The sequence below is a fragment of the Camelus bactrianus genome, chromosome 1, assembly GCF_048773025.1.
Source record: "Camelus bactrianus isolate YW-2024 breed Bactrian camel chromosome 1, ASM4877302v1, whole genome shotgun sequence".
Lineage (NCBI taxonomy): Eukaryota > Metazoa > Chordata > Mammalia > Artiodactyla > Camelidae > Camelus > Camelus bactrianus.
The window spans coordinates 7,249,864-7,269,176 of NC_133539.1; the positions used below are offsets into that span (position 1 = coordinate 7,249,864).

Genomic DNA, 19,313 nt, shown 5'->3' on the forward strand with positions numbered 1-19,313 from the left:
ATTTCAGATATTATTTTCACCTTCACTTTGGAGATAAGGAAACTGACACAGAGTTTGCACTGAGTTTAGTGGCAAGGAAGCATTTTCAACCCCTGTGTACTGCTTCTGAATTCAGTGCTCTTTAAACCAACCCCATCCCCGTCTCAGGGTAACAGAAGACAGTCATAATACTAAAATACCAACTGAAATCTAAACTTCACTAACAATTAATATAAGGTCCACAAATACATATCTGCATTTATACTTTTAAGCAAGAATACACTATTCTTATCGTGCCTTGGACCCAAACGTACCTTTCTGCTCCTCAGGTTTGGGTGGATTACTTTCCCTTAAGTCCTCTTCCATTCTTTCTTGCGCTAATTTTTTTGCTTCTTTTTTTTGGATCTTTCTCTTCAATTTTTTGTCTTCTTTCAGTCTTAGCTTCTCTAGGCTAATAAACACTTACAATTAGTGATAATTCACCTTTTTTATAAACTCAATTAACTATTTTCCTTTGCCTGTTGTAGAAACCATTCTCCAAGCAATAAGTTAGAAGTTTCCTTTTTTAGTTAGAACTTGGCCTGCATCTTCTGTTCAAAATCAAAAACTTCTGACATATGTGGTCATTCAGTCAAAACAAGGGTACTTGTTTCACGAAAACAAGGACCTCAATGGTTAGGTGATTTCTAATTATGGACAGAATGTATAGATCATACACATGTTATTTCCATGTATATAAATTACTACTTAGGGTAAATAGAAATACCAAAAATTACTCTGCAAGATAATACATGTAAACATTCACTTCAAAGAAAGATCCCAAGGTAAAATATTATTTTCACAACCCAATAATGGCCCACAACACCAGAGTTTGGTCAATACGGGTACAATGACTTCTCTTCAACAAATAATTCTGTTCATTTTTCCTTTTGCTTTTTCTTGGTCAACAATGATGAAAAAAATCACTTCTTAAAATGGAAAACAAGAAGCAGGACCAAAAAGAAAAGAAAAAAGGACTGGAATTATTTGATCTGAACAAGAAGATACAGAGAAGTGAGTAATTCTCACAGTTTACTGAGTATGTCAGGGTGAGAAATAGTCATTGATTCAAAATGTAAAGAGAGTAAAAGAAAAGATGTTTTTGGAGTTAAGGTTTAAACAACTGAGAGCTAAGTATATAATTTTAATCCAAATGCCGAATCTACTAAACATGTCATTTCACAGTTCAAATGTCATAATTTTACTTATAAATTCAACAACTATATAATGCTTCTTATTCAAGCTTTTATTAGCATTTAACCATTCTAGGCTAATTCTCTTAAAAGTTTTAAACGTCCATAAAATTCACTTATACAGCACTTGGATATGTATGCTGAGCCAATTTTAAACGATAGCCTAATTCTGAAATCTGCATTTGATAGAACTATATTCTAATAGACAGTATTATTAAGCCACTGATTGATTATTAAAATTCTTACCTAGAACACTTCTGTTTCAGAATAGGTCTTGGAGGAACCTTTTCTTTAATGACCTTGTGTTCAAACTTTAAATAAAACAAAGACATCCAAAATTTGTCTCATGCTCCCGTAACATAAAACACAAAACCACGAGTAACAAGCATTTCAGAAGCACAAAATGTTCAAATTGATAGAAAACAGTGATGTTATGACCCAGACAAAAGCCCAGAAAACTAGCAAAAAAAATTTACTGAAAAGAACGAGAGAGTAGACACATTTTAAAAAGTTTAAAAAAAAATTAAGAGTAAGCAGAAGATCAAATAAACTACAAACGTCATTGCAACAACCCATTCCTGCAACTCTCATATAGTGAAGCTAAAGGTAAATCCCTCACGTCAGCTTTCCCCCTCTCTAAGATCCCCCACTTTGCCAAGACCCAGAAGTTCACTGGAATTAAAAGAGCAGGGTTATCAAAAAGAGTAAAATCAGTAAAATTAAAATATAAAAACTCTCCTTTTCCTATTAGGAGATAAAAGAATGTGAGAATCCTTCATTGCCCAGAAGCATTCTCACATCCTATTATTTCCTATGATTTCTTATATTAACTGTTTCTCTCCCAGAAAATAAAAATCCAAATCATACAATCTCTACAAATTTAAGTCATAGTTTTAAAAGGTTATAAGCATCCTGGTTATCAATTTAATGAGATTTCCCCTTTATTAGACACTTACTTCACATTTAACTTGACCACCACTGCTGAAGATGATAATCTTAGAAATGATTCCTTCGCAGTCAGGAGTTAGACAAATTCCTTGAAGAAAATCCTATTGATTTAACAAAAAAAAAAGGGGGGGGGAGGCTATATTTCAGCATAATCTACACATATATACCACTTTAACCATCAAGAACAGTTAAAATATGATCTGAAACTTCCTCCAGGGAGGCACTGAAAAGTTCCTGCTCGTTGCCATTGACTTTGGGAGCCTCCTTGTGGGAGGAATAGGCGTCCAGCTGTAGGGCTGACCACGTGACGGGCTGTGGTCATGTGGGGTGAGCGGATATGATGACGCTACATCCGGGCAAAAGTGTTGACAACTACTGAATGGCCTGGCCACGGCTCTTTTCCATCTGCCACAAGAACATATCCTAGTCACTCCTCAACCTCAATTCAGGAACTAAGGCCACAGCCACACACACGAGAGCTGTCACAGCCCAACCCTGGAAAACAACTACAAAACTTCAGGACAAGTAGTGTAAGCAAAACGTGAACTTTTTTTTATTGTAAGTTATGAAATATTTGGGTTATTTCAATATGTCCCAGAGAAAGCTAATTTAGGGAGGTTATTTCAACCCAAGGAAAAAGTTAAGACCACTAAGAGTGTGTGTAGAGCTAGAGGACCTCAATTAAGGTAAGACAAAAACATAGCAGAAGTGACTCAGTTGCAACAGTTATTTGGTCATATCATTATATTTTTAGTTAACTATGTGAAAATATGTAAAATACTAGAATTTATTTCTACTAAACTTGAATAATTCCTATTGCTAACATACACCTAACACAACCACCTCATTTTTTCCTCAAGGATAGGGGTTTACATGAGGTTAAACAGTGTAGGAAAAGATTTTCTTTTTTTAAAATACATTGGTTATATGGATCAGAAATAAATTCTATGAATGCAAGTAAGATGACAAAATTGTGCCTTCTCTCAAAGTATACCTGGCTAATGAGAATTAACGTCATTATCTTGCTAAGAGAGACCCCAATGAGAAGCAGTGGTACAAAATTTAAGTCGAATTCTTAGTACAAATTATCTCATCAAATTTCATTAGAAGGTAAAAAGGATATTTAAATTTTTACTTTTGATCATAACATTTCCAATGTAAAGGTTGATTAACAATTTATTAAAGGCCTCTCTGGTTACTGCCTTTACACTTATAAAAAATAAAAACAAAAACTGATTTTCTACTTTATCACTAGTGTTAATTTAAAACTGTCTAATTACGTCTTATGCACCAGGAGAAAGTCATATTCACTTAAGACTTTTTCTGAAGATTCTTGTACGGAAATAAATCAACATACAATAAGCGTATTAAAAAATCCAGGCAATCTTGGCCTTACCTTGTCAATTTTATCATTAAAGGTTGTTGTTTTTAACTTCTTCCAACAGTTCATATGAAATTCTATTTTACAGTACTGGCAACAGCTGATTCGTATAAAACCCTGGGGAGGGTTAAGATAGTTTTTAATTCACATTTTAAAGATGTACACACACACACACACACCCTCTCTCACACTCACAACACACATATTAAGATGAAGAGCAAGCTGTCTGCATTTACCTGGCGGACATAACAAGATGTCACATTTCCTCCTGGGGGAGTGTAATAGTTCTCTACCCCAGAAGGCCTAGTGCTGGAAATACAGAGCTTGGCTGACATACTCGTTTCCACAGCTTACAGTTGCATTATCCTTTACAATATCAAATATTTTATAAACTTTATTTTATCTGCTCTACTGACCAGAGACAGTGGGCAGCTTCTGTCTTCTTGAATAAACTAAGGCCCAATGTCTTATTCACTAAGTCAGTTGCCAGACTTCATCTCAGACTCAGGTCTCTAGGAGCTAATTCAGTGATCACAATGGTCTTTAGATTCTTGACCTCATATTCTACAAGAAATTAGACTTGCAACAAATCAGAGGTAACCCCCTCATTTTGTTTCCTGTGCTACTGAGGAGCAGGCAGTTATATGAAACAGGGGCTACAGAGGGGACATGGAATTAGCCAGCCCGCCTTCTCAGGCCACCACCCCTGCCCCTTGGTGTTTATTTCAACGGCTCTGGGTCCCCGCATGAGATGATGCAGATCTAAAGAAGTCCTGGAGATGGGCAGACAAGAGGACATAAAACTACTGACAAGCCAGAGAACGTGGATGCCTCCAATTTCAGAATTTGTTCTGAATCGATTTTAAGGCGCAGTTCTGCAAGTTAATGCCCTAGTATACATCCACTGTGTACCTTGAAGTCTGGATCAGTTATGTATATCTGGACTTTGGAATATCCATGGCACTTCTGATAGCAACAGATGGCATCTGGCACTGGAGGGAACCTGCATTCTTCAATAAATTTCTCTAACAGCATCTAAAGCAAAAATAAACAAAAATGATACTAGTACAACACTAATTCGTCAACAAAATGCTGTGATTTCAATAACCTCTTGCCATCAAAATATTTTCAGCATAGGAATAACTAAATGACTTTTAGCCAAGAACTCCACACAACTTTTAAAGTTTTTCCTTCTAGCAGTGGCTGATAGAGAGACATGTCAAGAGGGAAAGATAGGAAGAAAAGGACTGAACAAAAGATTTCCAGAATTTCAGACTCTGAATCAAAATCTTACCCTGTGTTATAATCACCAAACCTCATTTTACAATGCATAGCTCTCAGAAATCTCCTTTGTGTATTCAGAGGGAGCCAGGTGAGGCAGAATACCCCCTTAGGACTCTGTAGCCTTCTTCCTGATGTCATTTCACCCAGTACCCTACCGCCCTCTCCCATCTTCCTCCCTGAATCCTTGTCGCCTGTGCTTTCAGGTTCCCTGGAGAGCTATCCCACTGCCACCGAAGACCTCGAGAGACTCGTGCCATGAGTCCCGTACTGGCTTTTTATTATCCATGGTTCCTATGCCTCCATCCTAATCCAGGATAAAGGGAGGAAAATTCAAGAATCCCTTTGCTTTGTTTTCTGTAACAGCTTTGTTGAGATATAATTCACGTACCATACAATTCACAGATTTAAAGGTATAGTTCAGTGATTTTTAGTATATTCACGGGGCTGTACAACCATCACTATCACCTAAATTGAGAACATTTTCACCACTCAACAAGAAACCCTATACCCATGAGCAATCCCTCCCCATCTTTCGTTCATCACCTAACCTCAGACAACCACTAATCTACTTTCCATCTTTACATACAGATTTCCCTATTCTGGAGATTTAAGATAAACAATCATTCAATATGTAGTCTTTTGTGTCTGGCTTTCATTTAGCATAATGTTTTCAATGTTCATCTATGTATAGCATGTGTCAGTACTTCAGTACTTCATTCCTTTTTATTGCCAAATAAGATCCAATTACATGGATATACCACATCTTATTCAACCATTCATCGGTTGATGGACACTTTGAGCTACTTCCACTTTTGGCCCATTATGAATAATGCTGCTATGAACACTTACGTACAAGTTTTTGTGAGAACATATGTTTTCCTGTATCTGCGTATCTAGGTATGAAACTGCTGGGTCATAAGGTAACTCTATCTTTAACCTATGAGGAACTGCCAGATTGATTTCCAAAGCAGCTGCACCATTTTATATGCCACCAGCAATGTATGGGTATTCTGCTTTCTCCATATCCTTGCCGACACTTGTTATTGTCTGCCTTCTTGATTGCAACCATCCTAGTGGGCATGAAGTAGTATCATTTTTTAATTCGCACTTCTCTGTTGGCTAATTGTGAACACATTTTACATGCTTATTGGGTATTTATACAACATCTTGGTGAAATGCCTATTCAGATCTTTCAGCTATTTTTAATTAGAGTGTCTTTCTATCACTGAGTTGTAAGAGTTGATTCCTATGCTTTTAAAAGCTTCAGCCAAAAGCAAGTTCTGAGTACATGCCAGGGTTTACCACAAGTAAAGATCTATCCCAGTCAAATCACACAATTTAGTCTTTCCAGAAGTAGCAAAACATCTTATGCTTCTGGGTATGAGATTAAATTTCTACTTTCCACACCTTTAAGTGCCATCTCAATATCTGTAATGGAACAATGATGCTGTATCTTTCACTAAGTACAACCAGTATGTCGTACTGCTTACACTGCATGCTGTGAAGAGAGAATGCCTGATCTGAGTCCCAGTTCTCCCATTTCCTAGCTGTTCAACCTTGAACTCATCACTTAAATCTCTCTAAACGTAATCTTCCCCATCTGAAAAATGGGAATAATCATAGTACTCATCATGCAGGGTTGCTGTAAGGGCTAATGGTAATGATAAACAGAAGGCGTATGACTGGCATGAAGGAAACATTCAATGAAACATTCAGTAAATGCTGAAGATTCTCACCAGTCTTTAAAGGAAGCATGTGGAGGATCTGAGGACAGAGTGCTCCTACCTCTTTGTCTTCTGATGCCTGAGTCAGAGTGCAGGAGTGCAGATGGGCTTTTATGTTAGTAAGAAACTCTCTACAGAAATAAAGTTACCTTTATTTTCCCTGGCTGAGTCTCTTCAATAACCACATTACTTGTAGGCCAAGTTAACACTCCAGGAAGACGACAAATCAAGGTTCTTGCTTTCTCGAAATGATTAAGAGCTTCCAGAAATCTAGTCATAATTATGAAAAAGAAGATATTAAAGATGTGACAAGAATTTTCATCCCCCACAAGGCACAGAGATCAAGCTTACTAGGTAAGGATACATTTGATAAATCACTGTACAGAAATATTCAATGTAATCTATATTTTCTTTAAAAAAACCAAGGCATTATTGCTGTTTGCTATAAAAATAATATAAATTAAATACCAACCTACCTGGACACTGGCTTTATTATGGTAGGTACACACTGGTTCTTTTAAAGCTGTGATTTCTTTTTTAAAGTTTTCAACAAATAAAACCGAAAACTGAACTCATTTGGCTATTCCATTTTTATTTCACTCACTAAGCTAATTAAAGAAGATTCTTAAAGAGCAAAAGCAACGCTCCACTTCAACTAATTAATCATAAATAGGAAAAAAAATTTTAACTTGACTCAATTAGGACATTTGTAGTAATATCCCTCTGTACCTGAAAACACTATAAATCAATTATACTTCAATTAAAATAATTAATTAGTTAATTAATTTTTAAAATCCCTCTGCTAAATTTTTAAAGAGATTATGTATTCTGGACATGATTCTTCCACCATAAGGCAATGAATTATTTTAACTGAACAAATGTGTATGTAAACTGTTTAACTATAAACATGAAATGTTTCTATACTGATTTATGGTTTTAAAAAATAATGTCAACAGAGTCCCACAGTCCATTCAACAAAAGAAAAATAGAATACTAGAATACTAGATTATAAAGTTATTCCAGTCTTTATTCTTCTCTTCAGACTAGAGAAGAAACAGAATTCCCTGCTTTCTCCAATCTTGAAAAGATTTCCCAATTTAAGAACTCATTTTTGCCTTTGGGTACAGAAAACCTCACCTGCAGAAAAGCTAGACCATCATTCACCTTAAGACTGTTAAAAACAGCAGGACATTAAGCCAGATACGGCACATTACAACAGCAAACACTAGCTTATGAGACCTTGAAGCCCAAACTGTATTATTTTGAAATTAAATTTTAAGTGCCCTTCAAAATGACAAACATTTCTTTGTTCACCACAACCTCGATGATGCTACATATTTGTTATTTTCCCAGATATTGTGAATACCTGCATGTGATCACTGCATTAAACAGTAGGTCCTAAACAGCTCACACTAAACACTGAAATTAATTTAATTTGTTATTATTATAGAGGTGATTGCTAAATTCTCACTTTCCCTGCCTCTATTTGATTCTTAATAGAGTTGAGCTGGTCAAACAGCAGCTTTAGGAAGTAAAAGAACTTTCTTTGATCTTTAAAGATTGTTCTAGGCACCCTCTAAGACTGGGTTCCCAGAGCACCAATGGTCTGACAAAAATCTCCTCTAAACAGTTACGTAAAAATCTAAGGATAATTAAGAATTATGAATGATATTTCATCAGTCAACAGTTATTTCTTTATGGAAGTAATCTAACATACCTACCACTATAGTGAGTGTAAATGGCAGGAAGAGAAAGGGTTTTGTTTTATTTTTTAAAGCTTGAGGCATAATCCTGTCCTCTAATGGTCATACAGCAATTTGGGGGGATAAGACATGAAACAATTAGAGAATAGCTACATATCAAATTCTGAGTAAGGATTTCAACTATAGGTTCAAAAGAGATTTTTATTCCTAACTCATGATCTCTTTGAACATATATATACTTATTATTAAAACCATCTACTTTTTTTAGGAAATAGGTATTTAACTAAAAAATTAAATAATCAGACTTATAAAGTACTAATCTGTATCAATTCAGTTACCATTTATAAATGACATATACTAAAAGATACTGGCCATACTTTACATACAAAGGATTGATTGGCCATACTTTAGTTTTTTGTGTGTTTTATTGAGGTATAGTTGATTTAACTAACTGGCCGTACTTTAATAATTAATACTGAAATGCCAGTCCTCAAAGTAAACACAACTGTCATAGTGTGCCACAGAGAAGATACCAGATAACTCCAGAAAAGGGATCATCATCACACTACACTTCAAGTGAGTTCCAGCCCAGAGCATAAACAGTGGGGTTTAGACTAACCTGTTTTTTTTTAAATACACTTTTCCAATTCCACAGTAGGCCAAGCAATCGAGTCCCTCATTGGGGTAGTGTTCAATCATCCTCTTAAACTGGTTTTCAGCTTCAGATAATTCCTTCAGTAGCAAAGAGAACACAGATCACTTACACAAAAAGAGAGTGCTGGAACAGGTTTTACCCGGAGGCTGTTCTTTTTGTGTAGTATTAAAAACTGTATATTCAAAAATTTCTATGGCAAAATTATACCTTCTGCATTTCATTTTCTTAGTAATTACATACATTTTGACCATAAGGATACTCAGAGACACAACCAAAATGGTCTGGCTCCAGAATGAAAAGTTGGCACTGAATGACATTTGTGTTGTAAGTTTTCCAAACTGTTCACAAGTGGTATCACAATATTTATTACGTTCTCCAACTTGCCACTTTCCCCTCAATGTGTTTCCAAAAGTCTACCACGATACATCACGTCCTTTACTTTTTATACAAATAAAAAGTAGATTCCCACACATGGTCTGGCATAACTTTTTTCTTAATGGAAACACAAACTAAATTTTCTTTTCAAAAAAACAACACAAATGAAATTATATTTAGGTATTTAAGAAAAAATTATCAACAAAGTATACAGAAGGTGCCCCCTAAACTCACTGTGGTAATTATTTCATGATATATGTAAGTCAAATCATTGTACTGTACACCTTAACACATTGATTGCCAAGTCACCCAAATCTGGTGACAGCTGTGTTTCTTCAGGGGCACCCATTCCACAGTGGGCAATCAATGTGTTAAACTTATACAGCATTATATGCCAATTACACCTCAATAAAACTGGAAGAGAAAAAAAAGGTACAGAGAAGGAAATAAGCCAAAATGAGAAAGCTATTTTAACATGTCTTCTAAAATTAATGGCATATTTTAATTGCTTATTATCTCTGTTACAAATCTTACCTCAGGCTGTCCAATCCCAAGGAGAGAAATGGCAAGTCCATAGACTACTAACACGTAGTTAATCATGGCCAGGTTCAATTGCTGTCAATAAAAATGCTCCAGTCAAATACCTGAACATAATTCTGCACAGGCTGCATCATACCAACCTGGTAACCGCAACAGTAAAAGACGTGTAATAAAATCTCCCTAATCACTATGACTGGGATAAAGGCCAAACAGAATTAGAAATTGTGTTTAGCAAAGATATGCAATAACACTGCTATCAAGTGTTTAAAACACAGAATCACTGTCTCAGAGATCCTTGAAGGCATGGTTCATAAGATTAGGGTGACTGAGTCATATTCTTAAGAGTAACAGACTAAGTTATCCCCTCTCATATAGCCCTGCATAAACTATTTACCTAGCTAATCCTTTCTTTCTAGATGAAAAGATGTGACTACATAAAGTGAGTCCAAATCCTTGATTTAGTACTGTAATAAGAGAAAAAGTGTTCTAATGAACACCAACTACAGGGCACGGAGAAAACCTAGCCTGGGTTGCGTACCAAGTGCAATCACACAGGCTGAACCAGAGCATTACCTGCTTCTCACAACTTGGAGTAGATTCAGCCCCTCTCGGCAAGCTCTAAGATATACTAACACAATGAAGTCAAAGCCTTGGCTCTTTTCCATATTCATCTGAAATGCAGTAGCACTAATGAACAAGTTACCAGGAGGCAGTTTTACCTTTATTTTTTGAGGATCTAAACCGTTGAGCAGCTCTGTGAAGGCCTGAGCGGCACTGCGGCAGCGCTGCTCCAACAAAGCTGTGTAACCATCCTGGATCAGGCTTCTGAGCATTTTCATTATATTGGCAAAATCCTGCAAAAGAGAAATTGTTTTAGTAATCTAGAGTTATCCATGTTTGGTCTAACACTTAAGATGCCAAAGTTCATCACTGGGCAGTTATATTTTATAACTCATCATAAAATATGTAAATACCCAAAGCTATCCTTGATGCATTATAATCCTTTATCAGCGCAGCACCATTAAAGTAAAAATTAAAAGGTACTGCCTTCACCATCTTAATTCCAACACTTCTAGTGCTGCCCATGACAAGAAAGGGTAGTTCATTTCACACTATATGGTGCCTTAATGCCTTGAATGAACTGATTCCATTCTAACCTCTTTCATTCTACAAAACAGACCCATATTGCCTCCTGTTTCCAATGGAAATTACTGCCCTCAATACAGAACAAATAAATGGTCTGTACTGAAAGCTCTGTGAGAGCGGGCTGACTCGAACTGCCATACACTCAATCTCTCCCAGTCTTCAGCGTATGCAAGGGCCTAAATAAAAGTGTGGTGAACGAACAACAGCTCAAAAAAACCTGTTATTTATATTTAAATAATCTTTTGATCTTTACAGGCTGTCTTTACAATTTAAGTCCTTAATGGTTTTTAGAACCAGTAAAATCAATATAAAATGACATAATTTTAAAATCTCCAACTGTTAGAGATTCTAAAAATGCTTTTATGCAACTAACTAGAAAGCTGTTGAAATTGATTAGAAAACTGATTAAAAATGTGTAAAACACGCTTCATTCCATCAGTCCTTAGTAAGATATCTGTCACATATACCTAAAATAGCTACCTGAATTTTAAAATGACCCTACATATTGAAAAAAGTATTGTGTTCTATGTTGGTATACATTTTGGAGAGGTGAAGTTTAAAACCAATATTTTATCTTACAAGAAATAAAATTGTGTTTACATAAAGCACTGAATTGTCAAAGCAGACTCATATAAATCACATTTAACAGAAAGAGACAACCTTTCACTGTAATATACATTCTACAGGTATTCAATGACTGAAATAGTGACTAGCCATGGCTCTGTAAATTCTGGATTCCATGAAGGTTTCTATTTCTTCTTGAGTCAATTTTTGTAAGTTATATTTTTCTAGCAACTTGTCCTTTTGGTCTATATACATTTTCAAATTTCTTGGTATAATTCTGTTCATTATAGGATTTGTAATATTCAAGGGTCTATAGTAATGCACTGTTTTTCATTCTTGAAATTGTTTTATTGTGCCTTCTTTTTTTTCTCTCAGTCAGTGTGTGCAAATTTTATGTTGCCAAAGAATCAACTTTTAGCTTGGGGATTCTTCATTACATGTTGTTTCCACTTCATTATTTCCTACTTTGTTATATCCTCCTACTTTCTTTGAGTTCTTTTTCTAGCTCTTGGGATGAAGGCTTTATTAATTTAAAAGTCTTTATTCTTTTAATACATGCATTTAGCTTGATAAATTTCCTTCAAAGTAATCTTTTTGTTATATATCCCTTGCATTATTCCAGACGTTTTGTTTCAGAGCAGTTTTAGGTTTACAACAAAATTGAGAGGAAGATACAGAGATTTCTAAATGCTCCTTTCCCCTTTACATGCATAGCTTCCCCCACTATAAACGTCACTCATCAGAATGCTGTGTGTGTGTGTGTGTGTGTGTGTGTGTGTGTGTGTGTGTATGTATATATATATATATATATATAAATAATCAAGGATGAACACACAGACAAATCATAATCACCCAGCGTCCATAGTTTACCACTCTTGGTGTTGTACATTCCACAGGTTTGGACAAATGCATAATGACTATATGTATCATTTAAACTATCAAGTCAGAGGAATTTCACAGCCTGAAAAATCCTCTGTGCTCTGCATATTCAACTCTTCCTCCTTAATGTACATTTTTTATTACTTATGTTTTAAACATCACAGAAAGAATATTATATACAAAATTATCTGATAAATCATTCAAAGAATAAAGAGTCTGCTGTTTAATGGTTTTATAGTTAAGTATAATAAAACCACAAGTGCTTAAACCTTTTTAAAAATAATTTAAATCTTAAAATATTTAACTTAATAGTTAAAACTTTGGGAAGCAATGATTCTCAAATCTATAGTGTTAATCATGAGTTAAATCTCCAGTTCATATAATAAGCAAGTTAAAATCCAAACTATGGATAGTTTGGTTTCTTAGCAATCATCTATTAAATCATATGTCTATAACTAAAATTATAAGGAAAAAAAACTTAAGAGATATACATGATTAGACTTAATTCATGTGAAAAATGTTATGTCCAAGAATGTGCTTTTCCTTTAGAAAAGGTTTTCCTTTACCTGGTGTGCAGCTCTCGAAGACTTAGAAAACTGTTTCTCTAAGATGTTTTTCAAATCTACTGGTAAACTCCCTTGTGAACCAGAACTAAAAAAGAAAAGAATTGTTTTGAATTATTTTAAAATAAAACAATCCTGCTTAAATTTAAAGAAAAATATTAGTTACTGAAGGTCATTTTAAACAGTGAGTAAATGGAGAATTACTAGTTCTTAAATAGAAATATTACCAAGATGCCAATTCTCTCCAAATTAATCTCTAAATCCAATAAAAATCCTCATAAAATTAGAGGGGGAGGGGGAACCAGATGAACTGATTAATGAGATGATATGGAAGAATAGCTTTAAAAAAAAAGAAATTGGGAGGATTTATGCTAATCACCAAGTTATTACAGATCTAGTCACCGATAACAACAAAGTCCTGACGCAAGAAAAGTGCCCGATGAACACCGCAAGGGTGCTCCATCTCACGCGAAAATCTAGTAAGATATAACCTTTCCAGAAAGCCTGACCCCCAATGCTGGTGAGGTTAGGGAAGATTCAGGTGCTCTAGGTGGTGTTTTCTGACACCAAATGTGTAAATTTCTGGACATCAAATACTTGTCATTTTTCCACACCAATTTTCCAACACCAACTGAATGTCCTGAACAATTCAATTCAATTTTGACACCACCTCTGGAGTTAATAACTCAGGCCCCACAGGTTAAAGGTCCAGTCCTACAAGACTGCCCTCATTTCAGCCTCACTGGGGTACCCAAGCTATCCACACTTCTGCCCCACCAACTACAAATTCAAGTGTTCCCATGACCAATCCTTAGGTTCAACAATTCCCTAGGACAATTCACAGAACCCAGAAAAGCACTTTAATTACTATTACAGTTTATTAGGAAAGATATAACTTAGGATCAGCCCCAATGCAAAGGATGCACAGGACGATGTGGGGAGAGGTGTCACAGAGCCTTCAAGCTGTCTGGAGAGTGCACCACCTTCCCAGCATCCTGAAGTATTCACCAACCCAAATGCTCCCTGAGCCCCTAAGTTTAGAGGTTTTTTAACTGAGGTTTTATTACACAGGCAAGAATGATTAAATTACTGACCACCGGTGACTAAACTCAATTTCCAGCTCTCTTTCTTCCCCCTAGAGATCAGGGGGTGAGGCTGAAAGTTCCAACCAATCACAAGCTTGGTCTTTCTGGTGACCAGCCTCAATCCTGGAGGTAGGGGCCCAGCCTTGAGTCACTTCATTAGTATAAACTCAAGTAGGGAGAAAAGGAACTCGTTACGAATAACGAAGCAAATAATTCATAACTCAGGAAATTCCAAGGGTCTTAGGAGTTCTGTGCCAGGAACTGGGGACAAAGACCAAGTATATAAATATTTTTATTATACCACACCCCTTCACACAGCTTAATGGGAGTGTCAACAGTGCTCATATTCTGAGAGGAAAACTTGGCAATATCTACCAAAGTTAAAATTATGCATCTCCTTTGACAGCAATTCCACTCTAGAAATTTCTCCTTCACATACATCTACACTATGAAATATCCTACAGCCATGAAAATGAAGGATGTAGACCTCCATGTTCTGATATGGGAAGGTATTCAAGGTATTTTGAAAGAGATAAAAAAGCAAGCTGTAGGCTGGAGCGGTCCTAACAACCAGGAAAATAATAATGTGAACAATAATGATAGTTGAAGTGTATTCAGTATTTACCATGTTCCAGGGCTCTAAATTTTTTATGTGGTTATCCCTTTTAATTGTTAAATAACCTCACAAAGTAGACACAACCAAGAAGAGCGTTCAGCTTGAAAACAGAAACAAAGTATTACGAAAATAAATTTAACAAAATGGGTTAAAATGATAACTATGTATTCAAAGAATGATCATGGATTTGGTTTTGGTTTCTTTCTGTGGTGAGGGGAGGGGGGCCAGGAGGGAGATGCAGGACTTTTCTAACAAATAATAGAATAACATAAGGCACTATGGCCTTGCTTTGTATTTAATTTTTGTAGCATCATCAAAAAATGGTCATTTTTTACATGATATGTGGAATCTAAAAAAAGAAAAAAGAAGACACTGATGAACTCATCTACAAAACAAAAACAGACTCGAAGACATAGTAAACAATCATGGTTACCGGAAGGGATAAATTTGCAAATATTAACCACCATATATATAAATAGATAAAAAACAGATTTCTTCTGTACAGTACAGGGAACTATATTCAATATCTTATAATAACCTATAATGAAAAAGAATATGAAAATGAATATATGTATGTGTATATATGACTGGGACATTATGCTGTATACCAGAAACTGACACACTGTAACTGACTATCCTTTAATTAAAAAAAAAAAGTTTTTTTAAATGTCATTTTTTAAAAATGGGGCTTTACTAATTTCTCTTAGTGCTTTGATATTCCATCATTCTCCTTGAAGCACCTATCAAGGAATGAGCCTTAAGAGATGAAAACTGGTATAACTGCGGCAAAATTGGCTTAGTAGTTTCTTCAGCATCACTTTCACTGACTTCATGAATTTCTCTATCTGTTGTAAGATTTATAATTCCACTTTGTCATCAATTTGTATCTTTGTAGGTAGCAGATTAACTATAAAGACAGGTGGTAAGAGTTCCTACTGTTAATTGGGGGAAAACGTTTGGTAGAACTAATTTTATAAGTGGTCAATTCATTAGTAAATCCTTTTCTCTAATGGGATAATTACTCAAAAGAGCCTCTGAATAAACATATACTCGTGCCAGTGTATGCAGAGCAAGTTCCTAGATGGCCAAGAAACTACTAACAGCAAGCTTTTAAAGGAAGGCACTAGAGAAGGAATAGACAGAGATGAAATACAGTGAACAGGGAAGGAGACTAAATTTTCACTTTATACCTGTCTGAATATTTTTCTCTTATGAGCATGTATTTTGGAATGTTAAAAAATCAATACTGATATATCTCATATTTATGACTTTCAGAAATCAGTATTAACATCTAGGATTAATCATCCTTTAGCCAAAAATGACCCTCTCCTAAAGACATGCCTTGATAGTTGAAAGGGATTTTAGTACTTACGATAATACACATATGTAAAGGCAGGTACTACCTGAAAGAGACTTCCTTTCCCTTTTTCTTTTTTCTTGGGAGGAGAACATTATGGAAACAAAACCAAACCAAAAAAAACCCTTAGATAAAAAACATACCTGAACTTCTCCAATTCATTGTTTCGGGATTTTTGTTTTCCTTTATATTTTGGAGGCTGGCCTGCAAATATAAAAGTATTTATTCTTGAAATCTGTACATAAAAATCTACAAGCTTGAAAGTAAAACAATAAAAGAAAATGTAAATTGGACTAAGAAAGCAAAGGAAGCAATATTATGTGAGTCAAACTATAAACAAGTAAGCCAAAAAAGAAGCTACTGATGCTTTTCAATGTGTGCTATAAAATTATTATAAACTATAATCATGATTATCATTTAGGCCTACAGTAGATACAGAAGAGATACAGGCTGTAGCTCCTGTCCTCAGGTAGCTCATAACAAATGGGAAGAAAAGACAGTCACTTCAGTAATTAAACAATCCCCACTAAGAAAAGAAGATATCATGTTGTTACTGACGTGTTAATTCCACAGTAACTGCTCTTATACCTCCAAGAAGGGAGAAATCACTTGAGCTGGAGTGGCTGGGAAAAGCGTTAGCGGGAATGCAGCATTTGTGTTTAGTTTTAAGGACAAGTAGGATTGGCACAGAATGGGCCAAATGAAGTTCATTTTAAGAAACACTAAGTAAACCTGTGTGATTTTGCAAGTTGAGTCAGGACAGGCTGGAAAGGGGCTGCAAGGGCAGGCTGGGGTGAGTGTTTAGAGGCCCAGTGTTTCTGATCCCCCAGCTCTGTGAGCTCAGCCTTTACCTCACCCACAGGAGTAGGGAGCACTGTACACTCTTAGGCGGGGAGGACATTTGTAAAGCTGTATAGGACAGAGCACAGCAACAGGGACAGGGTGTACTGATGGAAGCTTCAGGAGAGACAGCAGAGGCAAGTCAGAGCCTATGTATTAGGGAGGGGAATGAGAGCCTGAGCTGGTTCTGGAGGCCTCAGAAGACAAAAGCGGCTTCTAAAAAGATACAAGAGTTCTGCATGAACTAGGGCAAAATGATTTAATCTAACCCTGGGATCTCAATTTATTTGACTTGAATGTAGATGCGGAAATGTGGACAGTATTTAAATTATTTATTTAAATGTGCTATCTGATAATAACGGCCTGAGAAATATCAAATTAAAAGCTGTTTTCCAAAAAAAAAAAAAAAAAAAGTTTGGTCCTCAAAGTTTTTCCATATGCTATGAGAGTCACATCAGCTCAGGTAAGCACCTGAGTTTGCCCCCTCTGTAATTCTGCTGAAGTGCTAACTACTAGTAAGTAGTTGCATACGTAGCACTGGAGCCTAAGAGGAGGCAGAACTGCAGGAAGCAAAAGACAGAAATGGCTGCCACAAGTAAAAACACTGAAAAAAAACCCAAATGAACCAAAACACAAGTGAAAAGCAAAGAGAGCAACAGGATCACTAACCAGAAGGCCAACAATCTCACCACAGCAAGCCCAGAAGGAACACATGAAAAGCGTGAGATTAGTAACCTGTGTGCAGTAACAACCCTGAGTCATCAAGAAAATCCGTGTGTGTAACTGACTCACTCTGCTGTACACCTGAAACTAACACAACATCGTAGATCAACTATACTTCAATTTTTTTTTAAATGGCTAAAAAAAGGAGAGAAAAATCTGTATTCTCTTAAACCCTGTTTTAAAAGAGAAGAATGTAATCCCTTTAGAATGATTTCCATCAAAATCTGGCAGTATAAAGGGAGACTAATAAGTGAGGCTTGAGTATTCGCTCTTCTGGAACCTTTCATTTCCCAAAGATGCCAAGTAGGTGAGGTCCTGTTGGTGTCCCCGTTTTTATAAGTGCATAAATAAAAATATGTACTAAGCAAATATAATTTAAATAAACTAGTATTAGACTAAAGCACCCATTCTCAACAGGGGCGACATCAGCCCCAAGAAGGTTATTAGGAGATGAAAAATACCGAACTCTTTTTATATATAAAGCACATAGGTACACAGAACATAAACAGATTAACAGTATCTGTGGTATCATGAGAAGAGTGCTATTAGGGAAAAAAATGTCTAAAAAGGCTCTAGGGGCAGGAAGTAGATAATGAAATAAAAGGTGAGAAACACTGGCCTAGTGAAAATTAGCAGACCACGAAGAACTTCATCTCTCCTTTCCATTCCTTCTATTTGGACTTCCAAAATTAAATGTATTAAATAATATGAAAAGACTAAGCACTGATTTCAAATAAACATTCAATGTTTCTTGACACAGAAGCATTGTAAAGTAAAAGGAGAACAACAGAAAATATGTGAGGCTTGGGCAAATTCTGGAGCACAGAAGTTTGGCCAACACTGCACTAAGTCAGCCACAATTTACGTAAGGAAAAAAAACTCACTTGATGGCGGTAGAAATTCAGGATGACAGTCACAATCATCTACCTTCAAAGCTTCGTCTGCCGCCTACCATGAAAATAAAATTAGTAAGACTTCCCAAAAAATAAGGCCATGAAGAATTCAATGGCTAAATAATAAAATAGAGAACAGTATTTATCTGACACCTAAAATAGCCAGCTTTACCAAATGAATAAACAAACAAAATGGCAAGTATTGAACAATAAATACTGAATTAATACTATCACATCCTTCCTCATGCTCCTCTCCCTAACTGCATACAACCTCTTCAAGATTTTCATTATTAACAACAAAAGGATTATATGGTGGGTTGGAAACATTCCCTTCAATGCCTACTTCCCCCCATCTAACCCAAAACACCAATTCCCTTTTTTCGCCCTCAAAGCCCAGGAAGAAATGTAAATGTGAACTTGGTGATAACCTGCTAAGTTTTGAGTATACTACAGTTCAGACGCTAGCTCAGATACAGGTCATCTGGACACTGGTCACAGAGCCAGGCTATAGGCTTAGAGGTGCCCTAAGAAATCATCACACTGAAGTTCTGCTGAGCAAAGCAATGAACCAAGGGCTGGGGACCACTGCTGTTAAGAGCAGCAAGAGGCTGCAAAAAATACCTTGGGCAGAAATTGGGATGGGGTGCCTCCAAGACCCAGCACAGCACAAGCTGGGTGGGTGGGCCGGTGCAGTACCAGGCAGTCAAGCAGATTACAGACCCCACTGTCACTCATTCCAAGTGACTGTTTGGTTGAGAGACAAGTAAAGGGAAAAAAGGGAACTATCCAAGTGGCAAAATGAAATTTAGGAAAAATATTTTGAAAG

At 36.0% G+C, this 19,313-nt stretch overlaps 1 protein-coding gene across 14 annotated transcripts in view; it reads right to left on the minus strand.

The window, feature by feature from the left end:
* The window catches only part of TTC3 (tetratricopeptide repeat domain 3), a 110,080-nt gene that overhangs the window by 49,617 nt on the left and 41,150 nt on the right, over positions 1–19,313 (minus strand). For all 14 annotated transcript variants that reach the window (XM_045517787.2, XM_045517789.2, XM_074356101.1 and 11 more), the window contains 12 exons: positions 18,479–18,542; positions 16,175–16,235; positions 12,977–13,061; positions 10,541–10,675; positions 9,816–9,896; positions 8,871–8,983; positions 6,698–6,818; positions 4,453–4,575; positions 3,556–3,657; positions 2,168–2,260; positions 1,458–1,522; positions 294–430 (listed from right to left, as the gene is read on the minus strand). In XM_045517787.2, the coding sequence (XP_045373743.1) occupies positions 294–430; positions 1,458–1,522; positions 2,168–2,260; positions 3,556–3,657; positions 4,453–4,575; positions 6,698–6,818; positions 8,871–8,983; positions 9,816–9,896; positions 10,541–10,675; positions 12,977–13,061; positions 16,175–16,235; positions 18,479–18,542 (1,180 nt within the window). The remainder of the gene's footprint in view (positions 1–293; positions 431–1,457; positions 1,523–2,167; positions 2,261–3,555; positions 3,658–4,452; positions 4,576–6,697; positions 6,819–8,870; positions 8,984–9,815; positions 9,897–10,540; positions 10,676–12,976; positions 13,062–16,174; positions 16,236–18,478; positions 18,543–19,313) is intronic.